Raw genomic sequence first — 20,742 nt, 5'->3', positions numbered from 1 at the left:
CGCATCTCTGCCCCGTGTCTCTATTGTATGTCAGTGTGCTGATCTGTCTCCCAAGGTCTCTCTTGTCTGTCGCCCACTTTCCATCTGTCTGAAAGTGTATGTTTCCCTTTCTCTGTTTACTTTCTTCTATCTTATTTGGGTGGAGTATGGAGTTATTTGAAGTTATATATTGCAGTCGACAAGTACCGAGAACTTACTCCAAACCGTGGTTTGTCGTTCCATGGAGTACCTCCTTCGCCGACCAATTTTCAAAATTATAAAATAACAATCCTTAACTGTAACACTTTCTTGCATTTAAAGTTTCTTATTTAATAGCGAAGTTAAAAAGTACCATTTATAAAAATATACAAAAAATTGTGAATCGTGTTCGGTTATAAAAAGAATAGATTTAAAAAAAAATTGTACAAAATATTAAAAATCAGATTTTTAATAAAATAGCACTTTTCGGTTTTAAAGCTGTATTTTCAAGTCAAGGTAGTATAAAGAGGTGATGTATACTCGATAAATGTCCATATTAAGAAATTCAAGACTGAAGACACATTTGATGACAATTTCGTCCCCTCGCATTTACAGAAATCAAGTTCAGAAATTGTACTTGCGACGAAAAAAGTGTTCGCAGAATCTATCGACAATGGTGAAAATTACAGCACTACTGTATCGGAAATCTGAGTTTATTATCAAATAAACATATCTGGATATAATACGCAAAAGAGTCTCGATTCTCAATTATAGAGGTACCTTTTCATCTTGCTTATAAATTGATTTAAGGGACAGAGTCGCTGTGTTTGGCGCCTTTCTATGTCTCGGTGACCTGATGACGTCACGCATGCCAGTTTCAACATGGCGGCCATGCGTAGTAGTACGCAAATAAATGGTTGTATCTTATGCTCATATTTGCGGTTTCCTAAAGCACCTAGATCTATTGGCAAATCTTGTAGATAACAGAAATTCAGATTTGTTTTGTCCGTAAACCGCCTACCGATCTTTGAGTAGCTGACTGTTAAAATATAAATTTCTCAAATTACATAAAACTGACAAAAGTAAGACCTAAATATATAGCCAGCGACTTGTCCCCGACACAGTAAAGTCTGCGTATATACATTTTCAGTTAAATAAAAAAGACTTTTCCTTCAACTTTTTTGACGTACAAAAGAACGATATTACTAAAGCTAGAATAAACAGAAAGGTAAATAAAATAAGTCAAATCTCCAGATATACACTCCGATTAAAATAAATCTTATTATCTTATGGAAACGTCACAGAAAATGCGTTCCCATATTGCTTCAGTAAGTCAAGACCAAGTCCCGCGTCAATGACCTTGGCTTCAACTTTTAAAACTTCGTAATACCGTTTTTTTTCGCAAATAACATTGAGGAGGGGAGGTCTTGGCGTCCCCTAGTATGGCAGTCAGAACAGAACGGTGTAAAAAACAACCAAGAGAAATAATTCGAAAAACTAAGAAGAAAAAAGGGGAGAAACATGATAACATTAACATATGATTGCCATTTTTAAGGGGCAGCGCATTCAAAGTAGATGACATATTTGCGTTTTTAGCAGAAATTTTCCGCAATTGAGATTCCTTAATCTTTACCGGTGATAACTGATCCAAAAAAAAAAAAAAAAAACAAAAAAAAAAACAAACAAACTGATGCCGCCAGCAGCAAAAACAGGCACGACAGTAGCAAAAAGTATACTCTTCTTTTCATTTTTTTTTTTGCTGTCAAGGTGTCGATTTATTTGGTTCCACCATGGAAAGGTGTCGTTTGAAACGCCTAGAGAGTGCGCCTGAGATCAATGAAGACTGCTTCAATTACATTTAAATGAAGCGACGCCGTTATTGGCTGCTCAAGCAGAGTCGGTTAGATATCAGTATGACCATCAAAGTCACGTGATATTGTTACCAATATGACCATAGACAAACTGAGGTAAACGTTAGAAGAGACAAAATACTGGTTAACAAGTTTCTTTGTCCATAACTTATCTGTATAAACAAAATTTAGAGCAAAATGTATAGGAAAAAAAACCACGAGTTACTAACATGGCAGAAGGGTTAACTGGTTATTGAAAAAAGGTTTGTGAGGCATGAGGCGGAAATAAACTTTGGCAGTACACAAGATGCGAGGGGTTAGTGTTATGTACTCACAACTTCCCCTACTTAGACGTCAAGCGTGTCCAAAATACATTAAGTACTTGAATCGTAGGAAGACTGCACCACTGGACGCTTGTTCGCAATATTGCATTTCGATAAATTCCCACCGTACGGGCTGAGCTTTCGTCTGGGCACAGCCGACTCGAGAGGGCGCTGTTTCAATTAAGTGGTCACCCTGAGTGTCACTTGACCAGGGCGAGTTTTGGAATATCCGAACATTTTAAATATCTGTATTTCCCCATGAAATTGATTCATGGCGTTTCGTCGGAATGTGGTGACGTCATAGACACGTCGGATAACATCTGCGGCGACATTAAATGGCCTCTAAGAGGGGCGGCGCTGTGATGAGACGTTTTCAAAAAATTGAGAGTCTTTTCAGAGATGAATTTGTAATGGAGTTTCTTCTTATATTTGATGATGATGTTCTTCTTCCCATAATCCCTCAGGGCCCGCGCCATCTTCTGATACGTCATCAGTTTGCGGTTGCCTTTCGTTGAACCCCAGCTTTTCGCGAAAAGTTCCTTGCCACCGGAGAAGAACTTGAAAATACCGTTGTTTCTGTCCACCCAGGTGAGCATTTCCCCGGACATCTTGTTGTCAAGGCATTGCAGGATGTATTCCCAGAGTAAAGGCTGCCCTCTGCCGACTACAGAGACAAAATGAGGAAGAATAATTATGAATGGCGTAATGGTTGCAACCGATTGTCAATAAAAAAGGGGAAATGTGTGCAGGATATTAACGATGGCTTTCAACATGCATTTTTTTTTTTTTAACCAGTTATAGTTGTTCATAAAAGTTATTTTTTTCTTGACCCATTAAACTCACAATTTTAAATTTTTCTGCAATAAAATATAAGAATTTTCCTTTGAATGGAAATTTGGTTGAAATTTATGGAAATTTATTGATAAGCTAAACAAAATGCGGAACAAATGAAAAGCTGACTGTTAAACATGAAAAATTTGTAGCATTGAGGCGACGTATTATTTCGTGAATATATATATATATATATATATATATATATATATATATATATATATATATATATATATATACATATATATACACATATCATTCACGAAGTAATATTCTTTCATCTGTACTTCTACTTGAAGTAAAGAAAACTTACAGCCGATGTTTATAAAATAACCATGATTTTTGTCACTGAAAACTAAACAAGACAGGAAAACAAGAAAGTACCTTTCTTTCTCTTTTTCTCCGACTCTGGCTTTGGCGGCCTTCCCGGTCCCTTTCTCCGGTGTTTCATGACCGTCGCTGGCGGACAAGCGGTGTTGGTAGGCGGATGCGTCCACTCGTTCTGACGGTAATCCGGCGCGTGCGTGCAGGACATTCTGGCGCTGTTGCAGTATCCGAGCCCAGGTTCCGTCTTGATATAGCTGACAGGCGTCTGGCAGCCGTAGGAATAGTCGCTTGAATCCATGGCAACCGGCGTGTTCGGCGGCGTGATGTTGGTATTGCCGCCCCCGATCATCGGGTTCGGCGCGCGTTGCCAGTAGTCGTGCATGCCGTAGGGACTCATCATCTTCATGTCGCAAACAGCCTCGCCCAGACCCATCCGACTCATGTATGGCGTCGCCGAGGTCATGTGACAGTCCGTATTGTGGTAATAGTCGGAGCTGTATCCCGATTCTGCCGGAGACGGCATATCATCGTCTCCGCTGGGGTCCTCCATCGCCCGTCGAATGATCTGTTGAACAGACAGAAACATAAAACACTTCTATTTACAATCTGCACAGAATAGTTTCATTGGTTAGATGTCATTTCTTGATTAATGGCTTCTAAACTACAACTCTCACAACCTACATGCTGCTTTCGTATACCGATAAGCCGCTCACCAAATACAGGAAAGATATCAGTTCTTTGAATATTATTTTTTCATTGAAAGTAAAGGTTCCCTTTTCCATTTGTACCGATAAAGTTGGTCTGCAGCCGCCGTAAACATTTGCCAAATGGAAGGGGGACGAACAGATGTGGGATACCCATAAAAAATAACAGTCCGACGTTTTCTTTCCGAGCACCGCTCATAAACCGAGCATTTCTGCATGGTAGCTATTAATCATGGCATCGTAAGTCTGAAACACCTCATTTGGACGAATTAGCCGGGAATTTTCATTCTTGTTCCAAATTCTTGTACTCTGGGACGTTGAGTGATTCGCGCGAAAAAAACTGGCGTACAGTTTTTTTTAATAACGTGCGCTTTTCTGTGTTCCCTTTTATTACAGTTTAAAACCTTGCGAAGTAAGCTCACAGCTAATTTTCATGGCGGAAGATTATCTATGTACTCCAGACTAATGTGAAAATGGCTGATTATAAAGTCCTAATATTTATCTCATCATTTATTTTGTTATGACCTTGTCCCTTGTCTACGTATATATATATATATATATATATATATATATATATATATATATATATATATATATATATATATATATATATGCTGCAGACAGACTTTGTGAGCAAAAGCTAGACACACAGTAATAAGTTACCAAAATCTCACCTCTTTCATGTCGCTTTCTCCATCACAAGCAAAGCTGTATTGTTGTTCCGGTGTCATGAGGTCTGTGTAGCCAGATATCGGCACTGTTAAAAAGCAGAACAGATAATCAAACACCGAAACTTGTCATTCATCGTTTATTTGCCAGACTTTTTTGCAACATAATGGAATGTTATTTATCTCCTCTCACTGACTGACCGTGCTCCGGCCTTGACATAGAAGATCAAAGCTTTCGTATGTCGCAGACACAACACATCATTTTTTTTGTAAAAGATTGTCGGCCGATTACTGGCTGAATGGGACGACTTTTGTCGACCAATTAATTTACAGACGCGGAAATGAGTCATAGTATATGGTGTACTGTTCATCCAGGATGTTGATTAATATAGTATGAAAGAGAGAAAAATCGAAAATCTCGATGTCCAGATGATAATTATGATAGTTTGTTATTTGAACGATTATGTTTGAAAGTTGTGACAAATATTGTGCTCCACTTTTCAAACGCGTTTCCTGCCCATTAAATCAGCAATCGTTAAGTGATTACGGCGGGCGCGCGAGCACCGCGTGCGACCGATAAGAAACCCAATATGGCTTCCCGGCAGCCATTTACAAATTCGAACCCTTTTCAATCAGCTGAGACACAAAGACTTCGCATACAAGTGCTTTCCCCTATTTTTTCATTATTTGATTTACCTTCTTTCCAATATTTCAGACACTGGAAAATCACGTCGTCGTTTGGGAATGTCGCCTTGAACTCGGCTTCTGTCATGGAGCAAAGCCTGGCCCCGTTGATTTCGCAACGTTTGATGGTGGCCGTGAAATTGTCCACTATTGAACAGTTCTTGACCATGACGCCGATCCACGTGACCACTTGATCCACTGTCCAACATCTCGGATCTGAAATCACGCAATAATGAGACAGAAAGAGGAGTTTTTTAAAGGAGTGCCAATTTCCAATCTTGGATCAGTGATCGGACTGATCTCGAGCAGCCTGCTACAAGTTAACCTTGGATTGTATTGGAGAATTGCAAAGAATTATTTTCAGTGCTGTGTCGTTAAGTATATGCGAAGCAAGTTAGCTGTATCTTCTTGTAGTGTTTTTTTACCCAAGTAAGATGGATTAAACTTAAATGCAACTTGTATAAAATTGCTTATCAAAGTGTGATCTCAGAACATTATTTCAAACATTGGCGACGAAGCCACACCTTAGGTTTTAACAATTAATAATTTTAGAGTGGCAACTCAAATATGGCCGCCACAAATATACGCGTTAGCTTCTGACTTCAACGGATCTAATCCAACACCAAGGATTGAAATAGTGACATTTTCAAATTTGAAGATAATATAACGGGAATCCAAAACATCCCGGAATATTTGATGGTAATTTTTGGTACGTAAACTGTAACAAGATACAGCGAAAAATACAAGAAGTATGTTCTTTTTGTACAAGCAAACTCGCACATGCGCCGTTGTGGCTACCGATTTCGGAAGCAAACAAGTTAAAATTATCGTTTAGAAATATTATAGTTTATTTTTCAAAAAAGCCCACTGACATATTAAACTCTCTGACAATAATCGTTGACATTTATGAATATTTTTGTTTGCTTAGACTCTTTGCTTTTTGTTTCTGTGTTTACCAACGGGGAAGTGTCTCTACCAATTTTATCGAAACGATCGGTGGCGTTGTTTCGGATCTGACGATATTCCCAACTCCATGAGTAGTTTCCCTACCTTCAGGCAGGCGATAGTTTGCACAGGCCCTCCTCTTCTCATCCTGGGTCATTTTGCTCATTTCAGAGTGGACGACCGCACTGACAAGGTCAAAGTCATGCTTCTCGGGGTCAGTAAACTGTAGAAATGGAGACAACAAAACGGAGACGGTTAGGATCTTTGATCATAACGAACACAAGATATTTAACTTAGGAAGGCACAGCTAGATAGAGAGAGAGAGAGAGAGGAGAGAGAGGAGAGAGAGAGAGAGAGAGAGAGAGAGAGAGAGAGAGAGAGAGAGAGAGAGAGAGAGAGTCATACACTCGAATAGACAGATAGACAGACAAACAGACAGACAGACAGATAGACAGACAGACAGACAGACAGACAGACAGAGGATCGACAAATTACCAAGAAACCATCATGGACGGGAAGTGAAACTTTTACAGCGATCATGAGAATATGAGAAGCTTGTCAGTGAAAGACAAAAAGATGGATGAAAAAAAATGGGGGACAGCGTGCTGAAGGAAGGCGAGGCAAAGGTAAGGCACACACGACATAGCGGATTTTCGAGTCAGCAATAATTGTGGAGTAGACGAATCTTGCAGGATGTTTTCTGGAGCTGAAAACGGCAAAGCCATGATGTTGTTGTTGGAAGAAGACTAGAATCTGGAAAGCTAGAGCGCTGTATCAGGCAACCGCATTGGTTGTTCGAAATCGAAGGAATTTCAAAAAAAAATCAGGGAATTTTTAGGGGACAACTAACCTTGAGTTCGAAATCGGACGGGAAGCCCGGCGTCATCTCCACCTCGTCCGACTGGTGGTCCCACATGGAGAATTGCTCCGAAGGGAAATCTCGGGTGTTCGCCTGAGTTTGAGAAAAATCGGTCCTCATGCCTGCAGCGTCGTTTGTCCGGTTACAGCCAAAGTAGAGACTTTAAATGGTCCAGTTGGAAATTCTGTAACGGTAAAAGAGAAAAATATACTGCAAATTAAGTCATGTGAAAGCTACCAACCACTTGAATATTTCAAATGGGGAAAATTGAATCACAAACCATTGTTACATCACAGGTGTATGATACATTGACAGTTTCGAAATAGTTCCCATGGTGCTGCTGTCACCTGTTTTTAATTTTAAAAAAGTCTGACATTGCTCGTATCGCGTTGGAAAATATTAACTAACAGGGCGTGACTTCAAGTTGTTTGTGACCGGAGTGACCCATCGGTACGGTGTACTTAAAAATTTTACGTTTCTCCGAGAGCCCGGAATTCACACAATTTCCAGAAAAATCCGAGTCTAATTAAGACTCGCCAACGATATCCTATTCGATTTTGTGATATTTATTAAAATTGAGGCCATTTTTGCATGCGACTGCGCAACAGAATTTGGGTGAAGTGATATTGGTTTCTTCAGACAAGGGACTGGAATCGAGTACAAGCGTCAGCAAACAGAATGAACTCTGCGTTCTCGGTGAAAAGCCGGAATGGGCAGTGCGTACATACAGCATCATACAAAACAATCTATCTCGATAAAAATACATATCATATCAAAGTTACATGGGAGCAACTGTGAGTGAATTGCACACGTCAGAATACGAACAGGTATGGAATTGCAGTTACAGTACAAATAATAACAACTGCGACTGTCTGCTAAGTGTTTGCGCAGGATATAGTATGTCTACAACTAATGAATTGTTGAGTCGAAAGCGATGTCCATAGTTGATTTGTGATACTATCTGATCCATCGCGCTGTGCATGGACAAACGTACGGCATAGGATGTCGAGATAGATGTTGTTTTGTTTTTACCAGAAAAGGGACCTTTCCATAAAAATTGTCATAATAACTACAAAAGAGAAGCAAACTGTATAAAATAATAAACAAATAGCTCACAGGTTTCGTTCTCTATCTTGCGTGACACCAGTTGCAAACACCGCTCACAAAAAAAACATCACCAAGTTCCGCAAGTTGTGCGACGAGACTACTACCGTACAGGCGACATCCAAAAGACGGAGCCCCGTTTTTTCTCGACCGTACCTACGACGACGCAACCCAGGGTCTGAACGTCAACAGACGTCGTACACTCATACACCTATAGGTGCAGTGTCACAGTTCAGTGGACGCTAAAAAACCCAAAGCTAACAGACAGCAATAAGTCAACCCCGTGTAACTCCTCCCCTAAAAACTACTATGAGATTGTAGGGTGCAAAAGCTTGTGGCTTCGGTATAAATATTAATGAAGACAAGAGACGCTGTGATTTCGTCAGCCAATCACACTTTGACGTCAGACCAGTCTTTTTTTTTTGCAGAATGCCTAACGACTTTTGAGAGGGTCGTACCCCCTAGGCGCGACAAAACAACAAACTCTTCGAGTTTTCGCATCGTTTTGAAACTTGGCCAGGGACATCGTATTATAAACGCAACATTTTCAGCTATTTCATGATAAAAAGACGTCACGCTGGTGACGGTGCCCGATTATAACCGACACACAACATCCTTGTTAAGACTATTTTTTTTCGGTTCAATAACGGCGGTCTGGAAGTATTTGGAGATATGACAACAACCTGTTGTTATCTTATCTGGATCTGATTAAGTAGGCATTCATAAAGTGTCAAATTGCAGAACTTGCAAATTTGTGTAACTGGCACAGAATTTCGCTGTTTCTTCAAATGTGGGCTCTATCATAAAAAAAACGCCAGTTTTAGCTTGCAGTATTATGAACCATGGAAAATTGCACAGTTCAGAGAATCGAGCTGACTTTACAGTGAGATTGTTAATCACACAAGAGGTATAGGCCTACACTTGTTTAACGTGAGTGCCACTCAACTCCCATTCGCGTAGTTCTAGTGGACCACAGCAGCACGTCACTACGCCCTCAGTGGCGGGACAATCGGAAAACGCCAGGGACCAGTATTTTAGTTCACTGATAGGGCACGGCGCACAACAATTTAAGGGATAGTGGGTGGACAGGCTCTCGGCCTGGAAATGCACACGGCGGTACGATCTCACGACATTAAGTTAATGGCTCCAAGATAGCGTTATCAGCTCTTAATCTGACGCCAGCGCAAAAGATACGGGTGATTTCGAAGTTGGACAGACCAATAGAGTTACACGCACCAGTCTCTTATGTAGTCACTCAGATACAAGTGATATATCATTAACTGGCTGACAGATTACGTGTGATTGAAGCTGGGTAAACATAACGGCGTGCTAAATACGGGGAGACTTCATACGCTCTTCGGCCAGCCCTATATCCTTGTTGGTCCATGCTCGGGCTGGTGTTGGATTCATCAACACGCAGGCCCCGACAACAGTCTTGGGCAGTCACCAAAGGCAGCGAGCCGAAAACTCCAAACAGAAGGGAGGTGGGGGGGGGGGGGCGAGGGAACGAGGGAGGCCCAATGATGCAACAAGCATAAACATTTAGTTAAGTTTCCCTTCATTCTGTATTTAGAAAAATGGGATATATATATATATATATATATATATATATATATATATATATATATATATATATATATATATATATATATATATATTATATATATATATATCTGAAAATTTACGCAATTACATGTCACCTCCTGTAGGGCGAGTGGAACACCCGAGTCGCGACGCACCTCCGTTGACATCATTCAAAAATTGGAAATCCCAGGCACGCGAACAAAGTTTGCCTCGTTATCCAAGGAGTTAATAAATGTCAAGTGTCAGACTACAGGGGGGGGGGGGTAAGGTTTTTCTTTTCACGGTGTCCGTTATGTACTCATATCGATAATGTTACCGATAAGGTTCCATGCAATCCCAAACAAAGCGTTCGCAGGCTTATCGCACAGGAGCAAGCACCAGAACCCATTCAATGCATCCCGGAGCTGTTCTATTGTTTGGTATCAAATATCCGTCTCCTATGCCCCATAACCTCATCATGCGACAGTTTTGAAAAGTTGTGAAGTTTTGAATTCGATATATCTAGAAGTAACAAAACCACAGCCGAATCGCCACCAACACCACCACCATGCACCATCATCATCATCGTCGTCGTCGTCGTCGTCGTCGTCGTCACCGCCGCCGCCGTCGTCCGTCGTCATCGCATCATCATCATCACCTACAATAATGTCGCCCTAATCATACTCTCTCAACTGCTATAACAATAATTAATTGTAAAGTCTGCACACACAACGTTTAATCACGACGAACTGAGCGGCATCTCGCGATCAGTCGTTTGCGCATGCGTTCGTCACCATCAAGTTGAACGTATCCGAAACAATGATCCGGCCCCTGTTGCTCCGGTTAAACACCTCACCAGAATACAAAACGGGTACTCCCAATTGCGAACTTGCGATAGGCCCGCTGTTTACGAGACGAGTGACCTGTGAACGCCTACTCACTCAAGGGCCATAGCATCGGCATGTAAGCGATTAACGTTCAAAAGTTTTCGATTTCAAAAATATTACCCACGTGAGGATCAATGAATCTTGGGGTTGTAACCGATGTGACAAAATATTTTCCCCTTTTTTCAGCCGCATTTGCTACTTTCATATCTAATTACGACAGATTGAATTTGTCACTTATAGGAAACAAGGCAATATATACGTTGTAATTTTAAAATCTAAGTTGAGTGAAATGGCTGCGCAATGGAGATGCAAAATTACGCGATGTTGATGGCCAGAGAGGATTTTATGAAATTTGATAAAAAAGCCTGTCTGCTTGCTCGCATCAAAAGAATTTTTTCACCCCGTGTATTCGTTAAAAATTCGTTAAAAGCCCCTTACTTTGTGATCTGGCGCTGCTTAAATCGTGTAGCAGACTTCCATGAAGATTGAAATGAAAAATCTCACGGGTACAAGTAGTTCGACACTGAATCCCTCCACTTGGACCAGAAAGAGAGAATTTTCAGACATTTTTGGCTTGTAATCAAAATAACCACCAGTTGCTTTTTTGGGTCAGCTCATTTGGAATTAGCCCTCCTTTCGTGCAAGAAGATAACTGATATGTTAATAGTGCGGGGTACAAACTATCGCAATCCAAAAATGAAAGAAAACTCACGAAATAGGCGCCAACTTACTCTAACCATGTGATCGTGCGCTGTCTGTAACGCACGGCTCTCTGCCAGCGGTGCCACCTCCTCGGTCGATCACAGTGATTGAAAAGGAATTTTCGCAGTTTCTGGTTTTAACTAAACAATATGCAAATCACTCGACCTACACACTTTTACTTTCAGTGTAGTATAAATACAGTTCAAGTTCTGCGCTTGCGCAGCAAGAAACTGCTCTTAATTTTCGGAAAATACTGTACACTGCATTCTTTATCTGTTAGGTAAAAGTTACCGATTCCAAGTACAAGGGCCCAAACCATTGACAAAAACGAATACCATACTTGCAATATTTCCAGTTCAAGAAAGTGGACACAGAGCAGAATTGAAAGAGTTACTTAGAAGACACAGTAAGAAGTTATCACTCCTTAGAAATATTGAAGGGTGGCGATATTGTTCGGGTGACAATCAGTTGACGTCTTCAGACGTGGCATGACCTTCACCGTGACTCTAGGTTAGCAATGGCCTTTTGCGGATTTTTTCACAGTTTTTTTTTACACTAAAAGCCAAGTCTATGCACCATGGAGAGTGAATATTTGGGGTTCCGGGCAACCGCGCATGCCCACTGCAGAACATCGTCTTCTCCGAACCACCGTCATTTCACGCGAATCATTCGACAGCCTCGGAAAAGTATAATAAAAATGAATGATCGACGCCGATAAGGCATCTGCCTGCGTTTTCTCAAAATTACGGAAACTGCATCCTACAGGATATCTACTGTACTAGTTTATTCGGAATAGATTTTTTTTATTTGTCAGGCGACAATTCATTTGAAACTCGCATGCAGACTGTTATTTGTGAGGTCCTAATACGCCATTAGTAATCAGTACTAACATCTTTCATGTCCATCCTCCGCAGTGAACATTTTTCATGTCCATCCTCCGCAGTGCCGACAAGTCATAAATTTTGGCGCACACCCAACAAGGTAGATTTGGGTCAGTCGTAAGCAAGACCGACTGCAGTCATTACATGAAGAGCATCCGCCCAAAAAGTATCAAATACTGTTTAAATACTGACAATATTTATTCGGGAAAGGAGAAATTCATGAAGGCTTGATAGGCGGAGAGTCGAATTATGGCATGCACCTGGAAACACTGGCTGCCAACTTTGTTTAGGGATCCCACTCCGGGCTGTCAAAAGTCACGCACAAACAACGTTCCAACGAAAGCGCCGATGCGAACTTTGAACATAAACATCGACAGAGTTGGTTTACTAGAGGTCCCGCAGTCAGAAGCGTACAAGTACGAGATTAAAAAACCGCAATGCCGAGACCCTGTGACCCTTGACACCGTCGGTACATGTTTCCAAAAAACTGACTGTCTCTCGAAGAGATATCGGTTGCAGTCGTTTAACTGTGTGTTGACATATCAAGATCAAATCGGCATAACTTGCATAATCGAAACTGGTACAACGCCTAATTTTCTTGGAAAAAAATCTTGTACGTTTGCCTGCCCTACAACCACGTTTTCTTTTGATCAAAGTCCGTATTTTATATGACCAGTTACCACACTCGGTCGATCATGCATTTTATACACACACGCTCTGAGAATACTATAAAGTGTATACAGGTACCGACGCGACATTCGTAAACTGATTTTGTCGTCTATCGATGCTCTTCTCTCGTGCCCTTCTCGCACCTATAAAATCTCGTTGGCACACCCGAGAGCCGACTCACATTACGTTGGACGGTTACAGTTATGTCCGTTACCTGAGATCGACGACATTTGCCCCCTTCACCATGCATTTCATTCGACAGGACCTTCAAATTTTGATCAACGGCGGGATTTCTATGCTGTAACCTTTTTTTTGGCGATTGCAGAGCCTGTACCAAGGTGTCGAAACCTCGGTGCATGACTCTGACACTTTGCATTCAGTTATGCACGCGTCGCATTCTCATAATGCCGTTAACCAGCCGCTGAAACATGCTCCTGGCTTTTCCAATACTCGGCGACGCGTTACTGCTTCAAAAAATGCTAGCGTGCGTATATCAGTGTGACCTAAGGTTAATGAGCGCGGGCGGAGACGCGCCTTTTTGGGATTTCCCGAATCGCGAAGCTTGGAGGTCGTGCGCGTAGCCAATCAGATTTCATAGCAAGAGTGAAACTCGTGACATCATCAATTTGTGATGCATGAAGCAAGAGCGGCCATACAAACGCGACCACGGACACAATGGACAGACTATATTTAGACTGGATTTTACACACGCAGTGAACTTCCTCTTCAAGTCGGCTGGCTGCGAACTCCCCATTGAGATGAAAAAAACCCACTCAATTTCATATCGCGTTTTTTTTTTCTATTCGATAAGAAGTGACAACATATCCCGTTAGACACTGTCAAAACATTGGCGTTAACAAAAATAGAGCTTGCGACTCTGTGCAATGCGCGACAACACAGGAATCCACTTCAGTCAATGACTGTTTTTTTAGGTCAGGCGTCGGTGGCGTGTGTGTGCCTGGAGGTATGTTTACGTGTCGGAATGACTTGATCGTCTCTCACCTCGAGTCCTGAAAATACAACCTTCCCCATACCTTCATCACACAAAACATTTTGACAGAAAGTGTATTTTTACAGGCTTTGTCACGGTGCCTGGTGCTAATCAGAACATTTCTTTTAAAAGCCTAATCACTGCCATAAAAGTTCTTTATACCAGACACTTGATGTTCTCGGGGTCATTAGCTATTTAGATACGCTTAGCAACTTCTCGTGTTCTCTCCGAGCCAGTCTCTCTCTCCCGCGATCCCGTTCTCCTCAGTCGGTAAAAAAATCCGGCAAATCGCTTCATCTCTTGTGTCAACTGACGCCCTCTCCAGAGAGTCACGGTTCAGTGTGTTTTCCCGGATCGGACATCTGATCTCCGTCCGTACTGCTTATACCCATACTTTCTTCAGTTCCATTGTCCATATTTGTTTTGATCTGTCGGCATTCATCCCCCTCTATCTGCCCTCCCCGGTTCAACGAAAATCTCATCTCCCCGTCCTTCTTCCCCCCGCTGAGATTCGATGATAACGCAAGTTCACTCCGAAGCGTTGGCCAGTTTCGATGAGTCACAGGCAAGATTGTCTGCCGTGCATAGAAATAATCAAATGTGAGCCGATTGAAAGTCACGTGACATTTCCCACTTTCTCTTTCAAATTTATTGTTCTCGACAGCTGACTTAAAATAAATGAAAGAGCAAAAACAGCTCCACTTTCTGTCTCGGAGCAGTGATATTTGCGTCATATGCAAAATTAAAAAATAATTTTCACTATTAACTGTATCACTTACTCTAAGAGTGCAATATACTCCATCTTTGTTAATTTCTGATATTTCTTGAAAGTTGTTGAACTTTCGGAAATGTTGTTTTGTTTTGCCACCGAGAAAATGCGGCTTTCTCATACACTAGCGTTTGCAGTGTGTGTCCCAGGCAATGATCGTCACCGTGGCAGCAGCACGCGCTAACGAGAGAGAGGTGTGATGTAACGAAACGTTTCATTTCATCCCTTCCCGAAAGGTTAACACTGCAAATATGGTCTTTTGAAGCTTTGGAAAATTGATGCGGATTTTCTAAGTTTGCAAAGCTGTAGCGCGACGACGAAAAGATGAGGGATTCAAAACGAAAGAGAAACTTCAAGCGTAAAAATTATTCGTGGTATCAGTGTTAAACTGTCATAAAAGTTAGGATGAAATGAGATAATATATGTAATATTTGATGATAAGTATCGAAAATAAATCAATAGAAGTTAAGGAATATATAAAAATGCCAAAAGTGTGATAAGTTTTGACAGTAATCTTACCTGCCGCTGTGGTGATGATGTTGCTGCGTGTTATTCGCGATGGTTTGATCGACAAAGGGTTGCTGGCTATACTCTCCTCCAGTGTTGCCTATATCGGTATCACAGCTGATTCGCTTCATCCATCGAGTGCTCATCGAAGATGGAGCAAGCCACCGAGCTGCAAAGACTTTTTGTTGACAGCGTCCCCAAAATGGGGATTTCCCCTCGATTCCCTCGCTATGATGCGCACAATGTGATGCGCAGCGTAAGAGTAAACAATAGTGTGCCCAGCGCACAGTGCTGACGAGACAGTGGTCCGTGCACAATACAAACCGCCGCCACAAATACAAATGCCATTACTTCGGCCACCTCCGATATTCAATTCTGTAAACATGAAAGAATGATTTAATAATTTGATTGTCCAAACGACGTAAAATTATGAGGTAATCTATTTCGAGTTCAGGATAGGAAACGTTTAATAGAACCCCTTGTGACAAAGGTCGAGCTCTCTCTAGCTGTCCAATGGGAGACGATTCAATGTAATACCCACATTAGTACTGATATTAATATTCTGTTGGGACACAAAGGTTGACTTGCAACTTCCTCTGTGAGATCAGTCATACAATACGAAACCCTAAACATAACGCTCACTTTTGTGTTCTGAGCAATTTCAAAGTAATGGGAAGTTCAAATTTCTTGTCTTTTTAAAATTTCATTCTTTGGAGCGTGAGCGGGTACAGTAAGGCGAGCTGGGATTGAAACTTCAACTCTTCGGTGCAACGCGAGGATGCGTATTGGTTCCGAACGCGTAAATTGTAGCCAATCAGGGTTCGATAGCCATCACGCCTCCACAACCTGATGTAATCAATGACGTCATCCAGACAAAGTGTGCTGAACGGTCGGGGAAACTTGAACTGAGCGGCCAACGCAATGTTCGACGCTCACGAAAAGCCACCCAGTTTCCATAGCGACAGCTCATGAAAAAGCACTCATAGTTCACTTTTGAAGTGGCACGATTATTTCCGTTTTTTTCTAATTTCCCAAAAGAAATACTAAAATATTTGAAATATCTTTAACTTTAGTTAATGCTTTTCCTCCGTAAACACTGGCAGCATAGCTGAAAGCTGATTCAATACAAACACGTAACAATCTGGAAAAAAGTCTAAAATTTTCCATCACCTGTTGATCGGACAGTATTCCGAGTCCAAATCCGATTATATCGATTTTATGGGCTGAGGATTTGTGTCCAAGGTCAAATAGACGGAAACTTTTATCAGTCTTTTCCGGGCTGCGCAAGTCCAATATAGCTACTGTATTGATAAATCTGTATACACCGCACATTCCAGAGGTAGCACGCAAACTTGAATGCACGACGTCACGGCGGAGATATGCGGTTTTCATTTCTCGTGAATTTCCTGACGAGAGTATTATTATCACCAATCTGAGGACGATGCAGAAGCTGCCCTGCTAAATGTGTACACAGATATACAGAGAGAGAGAGAGAGAGAGAGAGAGAGAGAGAGAGAGAGAGAGAGAGAGAGAGAGAGAGAGAGAGAGAGAGAGAGTCTTACACATCGGTCATTTTTGCTACTTGGGATACATGGTTTTCATAATTTTGTCAGAACGTCCGTTGAGCGCTTTGCTCAATTTGTATGAAAGACAGTTGAGAAAAAAAAACAAATGCCGTGTATGGATAAAGAATTCAGTGAGTGATTGAGTGAGGGAGTGAGTGAGTGAGTGAGTGAATGAATGAATGAATGAATGAGCAAGAGAATAAATGAGTAATTCAATAAATCGATAATTGTGTGTAAATAAAAGATAAATAATTAAAAAAAACAAATACAAAATAAAAAATATAAATAATTAAGACTCACTGGTATTGCCTCATTTTAGCCTTTTCAGTGTGTAATGTTCTTACGTCAAAGTAAGGCTTTAATAGTGGGGTCTTTTTTTAAATTTTTGTACTCAAAATATTTTCTTTGCTAATCGCTTTAAATTTCTCATTAAAACCAATATAAGTTGTATCATTATCCATGGAATATCAGTATTATCAATATCATTTGCGAGATTCAAAATCATAAGGTTTTTCAGAGGTGGAATGCAGTTATACTGATTGCGCAGTCAGTTTATTGCACACAGTATCACGTGATCACCACGTGTACACTTTCCCCTCAAAGCACTTTCATTATCTTCTAAAGAAAACATATTTACAAATGACATCAAAACGTGTTCTCTTCTCTCAGACTTAAACAGTTTTTCTTAGAGTATTCTTGAAATCATTTTTGTGTTTTATGCTAGAGTTCGCTGTAAAAATTGCCTTGTTTTGTTTTTCAGCAAAATTATTGATGTTCAGATACTCATGACACGTAAGATGTAGCATCTATAGAATGTGGATCTTCCAGTCCAGACTACTTTGCTTCGTCTTTATGCCATTTCAAAATTCCATCAGTACTTTAAAAACCGGACGCATTTGCCCAAGTATGTTCCGCGACGTTTTGGCCAGCATGAACTCAAAGTACCCGTGATTGAATTTACATGCATCGGTTATGATTGGTGCAAGAAGGCTGTACACTGGAAGCCATGTTTCAGCTTCGCATCAAATATTATATGCGTACTTATTGATTTTGACTATTCTTTGTACATGTAAAAATAACACATGCATAATAAATATCATAGCCCAAACATGGGACTGTGTGCTCGAGGGTAGGTGACCATTTACCCGACGTACTGAGGAGGGCGAATTGTGTCCTGCCTCAAGGATACATAGTCCCTTGTTTGTGCGATGTATAATGTTTCTATACATGCCTCTCTTACACGGTTTTCATTCCAAAATTTTGGGTTTACATAAAGATAACAATCATATGATTTATTTTCATTTTAGAGGAAAAACTGCTGAAAAAAATAGAGCAATTTTAGTCATCGAACGGCGCATTGATATATTTAAATCACCGTTGTACGGTTCAGCGATTTTTTTACTCACGATTTTGTAAAAACCCGGATTTCCTATGTAAAACATTCGATTTGGACATTTTGAAATCCTGGAGTTGTCGAGCTGAACTGAAAGAGTTCCGGTTCACTTTCAGCCAGATGAAGACTATGCGGCTTTCGACGTCATCGACGAGTTACTACGATTGTGAATCCTTTTTGGAGCGAGCGATGTTCGATATATCAGGCGTGTAATAAACTCTACTCTGGGTCTTCACAATAACATGGGTAATCCCGTCGTTAGAAACCAACTTATCAAAAGCATCTTAACAGATACAGCTATCGATACGCTATAATCGTTCTGATCTCTGTACCAAATAATTTTGTAAACGGACTTCCGTAAATGTGGCATGCTGGGTCATTCATGATTGGGGATAGTGATTTCCTTTGCTGGAGAGATCACTATAGCAACATAAATATAAATCTTGTACTTTCATCCTTAATTATTTTGAAGCGAAACACCCAATTCGATCTAGTTCAACCAAAACATTGGTGCTGACGAGATATTGTGGCCTATGACGTCATTACAGCCGCAGGCTTTGTGTATTTTATCAGCGATATGTAAACAGTGATTTCAACGGCACCCACTCTAATCAAGACGCTGCAGATAAAATGTTATCTGTTTTTTCATCTAATCTACTGTATAAATTTCAAGTTACCGCGGCATATTTGCATACAGATACGATCGTCTACATGTGTTCATCTACGATTAGTCTCTGCTCACTTCACCGTTACGTTGCTATGTCCGTTCTTCGAGCTCATCCGTTGGAATATTTGATAGCTTGTGCTTACGCACGGATGTCGATTGAACAAAAGTGACAGTGCTGAAATCGGAGTGAAAACTGTTTAATCTTTTCCTAAATATGGAAACAGCTTTATTCAGCAGAAGAGAACATCGAACAAGAGAACATTTCGTTTTCATTGCTGATAACGTAGGAGCGGGTTGCCATCATCTGTGACCTTGGTGATATTTTTTTCACTATTTTGTTTTTAATGTCAACCAGATTTTCTTTTTCCACTCTTTCAACCATGTTGAGATACACAGTATTCAGCTTGTCAACTCAGCCTGTACATGACATTGTGTAGACTGCACTGTTATTATTGGTGACAGGTGAATGCTGACTGGAACTAGAATTCAACTGTAAACAATAACATTGCGTTGCACTGCAGTTACCGTCACTTTAATACAATACACAGTATCTACAGGTTTGTCTTAATCGCCTCTCAGTCGAAAGCGGCCATCTTTTAGTTTTGCCCATACATTGTTACTGTTTGACAGATGCCTTGCTTCGATGCTGTTTTGCTGGTCTGGTTTAGATGGATCGCGAAGATAGTGAATTTCAACAACGTTGAAATTTCGAAGTAAAAGTGAAAGCTGTTCTCAGCTACAAGCTCTTCACTTTTCACCCTCCCCTCTCAATAATAGGAAATTTCATTGCTTTCCCTTTACCCTATAAAAACAAGGCACCGCCGGCTGATAACGACAGAAGCACCTACTTTTTAGCGCTTTCAAGTACACAACACCCTCACTGTCCTTTGCCCTATGCCACCCCACCCCCGAGTTGCCCATCTGGGAAGAGAGAAAAAAAATTCCCTAAGCTTGTTAATAGCATATAATGAAACATCCTTCCAGCGGATAAACCCTAGCGAAGTCCCTTCCTTCGCTGCACCTGAACAAAGTTGCCCAGCAATTTATCGAAGTTTGCAATAAAGCGCACAATTTGATAACGCTGCAACACTGTACGATGTCGATGCAACAGGTGGTTTCTAGGCGATCTTGATTGAAATAATAATTAGGTATTGCAGATGGCGAATATAGTTACACAATATGAAGTGTCCCCCCTAATAAACCGATGTTGATTGCAAATAGTAAATTGCCTTGAATCTGTAATTATAGTCACGGCTTTTGATGACTCAATGCCCCGCACGTGTTTTTGTTGTTGGATGAACTGAAGACGCGTGATAAGTTCGATAATGATATGTTTGCTAATTTAAAAAAAAAACAGGTGAGAGTACATACATGGAAGGACTCAACAGGTATAAGTGAATGGAAACAACACAAAAGCGACAATATATAAGAGAGAGAGAGAGAGAGAGAGAGAGAGAGAGAGAGAGAGAGAGAGAGAGAGAGAGAGAGAGAGAGAGAGAGAGAGAGAGAGAGAGAGAGAGAGAGAGAGAGAGAGAGAGAGAGAGAGAGAGAGGATGGAGAGAGAGGAGAGAGAGAGAGAGAGAGAGAGAGAGAGAGAGAGAGAGAGAGAGAGAGAGAGAGAGAGAGAGAGAGAGAGACAGAGAGGCAGACAGAGACAGACAGACAGAGACAGAGAGAGAAACGAAGAGATCTGAAGGAGTGAGGTATAGGGAGGGTGTCTGGTTGTGCGATAAGAAATGTAGCTGTGAAGCTTTACACTGTAAGGTTGCTTGACATGCGCGATAAGAGGCCGCTACCGATTTCAGATAAGAGACATACAAGGTGGCTGAATGGCTGAGATAAGGCTACACTGTGTGTACATTCATCGCAGATGTAATCAAACTGAAATTAAGCAT

At 41.0% G+C, this 20,742-nt stretch overlaps 1 protein-coding gene across 4 annotated transcripts; it reads right to left on the bottom strand.

Annotated features, from left to right (window-relative positions):
* Positions 1-284: 284 nt before the first annotated feature.
* On the bottom strand, positions 285-15,995 carry LOC139134606 (ETS-related transcription factor Elf-3-like). Of its 4 annotated transcripts, none has more exons than XM_070701530.1 (7): positions 15,235-15,995; positions 7,141-7,333; positions 6,396-6,513; positions 5,358-5,561; positions 4,668-4,750; positions 3,347-3,854; positions 285-2,795 (listed from the first exon to the last, which is right to left on the bottom strand). In XM_070701530.1, exons 2-7 carry the CDS (start codon positions 7,267-7,269, stop codon positions 2,401-2,403), a joined length of 1,437 nt encoding a protein of 478 aa, XP_070557631.1. In that variant the 5' UTR covers positions 7,270-7,333; positions 15,235-15,995; the 3' UTR covers positions 285-2,400. The 4 variants fall into 4 exon arrangements, with proteins under 4 accessions (XP_070557631.1, XP_070557657.1, XP_070557640.1 ...); XM_070701556.1 differs by lacking the exon at positions 15,235-15,995 and adding an exon at positions 11,435-13,555; XM_070701539.1 differs by lacking the exon at positions 15,235-15,995 and adding an exon at positions 8,266-9,187.
* Positions 15,996-20,742: the final 4,747 nt, after the last annotated feature.

Source organism: Ptychodera flava, chromosome 1 (assembly GCF_041260155.1).
Source record: "Ptychodera flava strain L36383 chromosome 1, AS_Pfla_20210202, whole genome shotgun sequence".
In the NCBI taxonomy this organism is placed as follows: Eukaryota; Metazoa; Hemichordata; class Enteropneusta; family Ptychoderidae; genus Ptychodera; species Ptychodera flava.
This window is presented reverse-complemented; position numbering and strand designations above follow the sequence as displayed.

Bases quoted from the DNA above. Each gene is read 5' to 3' on its own strand.
- LOC139134606 (XM_070701530.1), bottom strand. From the start codon at position 7,269: ATGAGGACCGATTTTTCTCAAACTCAGGCGAACACCCGAGATTTCCCT. The intron at 5,562-6,395 runs GTAGGGAAACTA...GCGTGATTTCAG, and splicing joins AAACTATCGCCTGCCTGAAG to ATCCGAGATGTTGGACAGTG. The intron at 2,796-3,346 runs GTACTTTCTTGT...TTGTCTCTGTAG, and splicing joins GGAGAAAAAGAGAAAGAAAG to TCGGCAGAGGGCAGCCTTTA.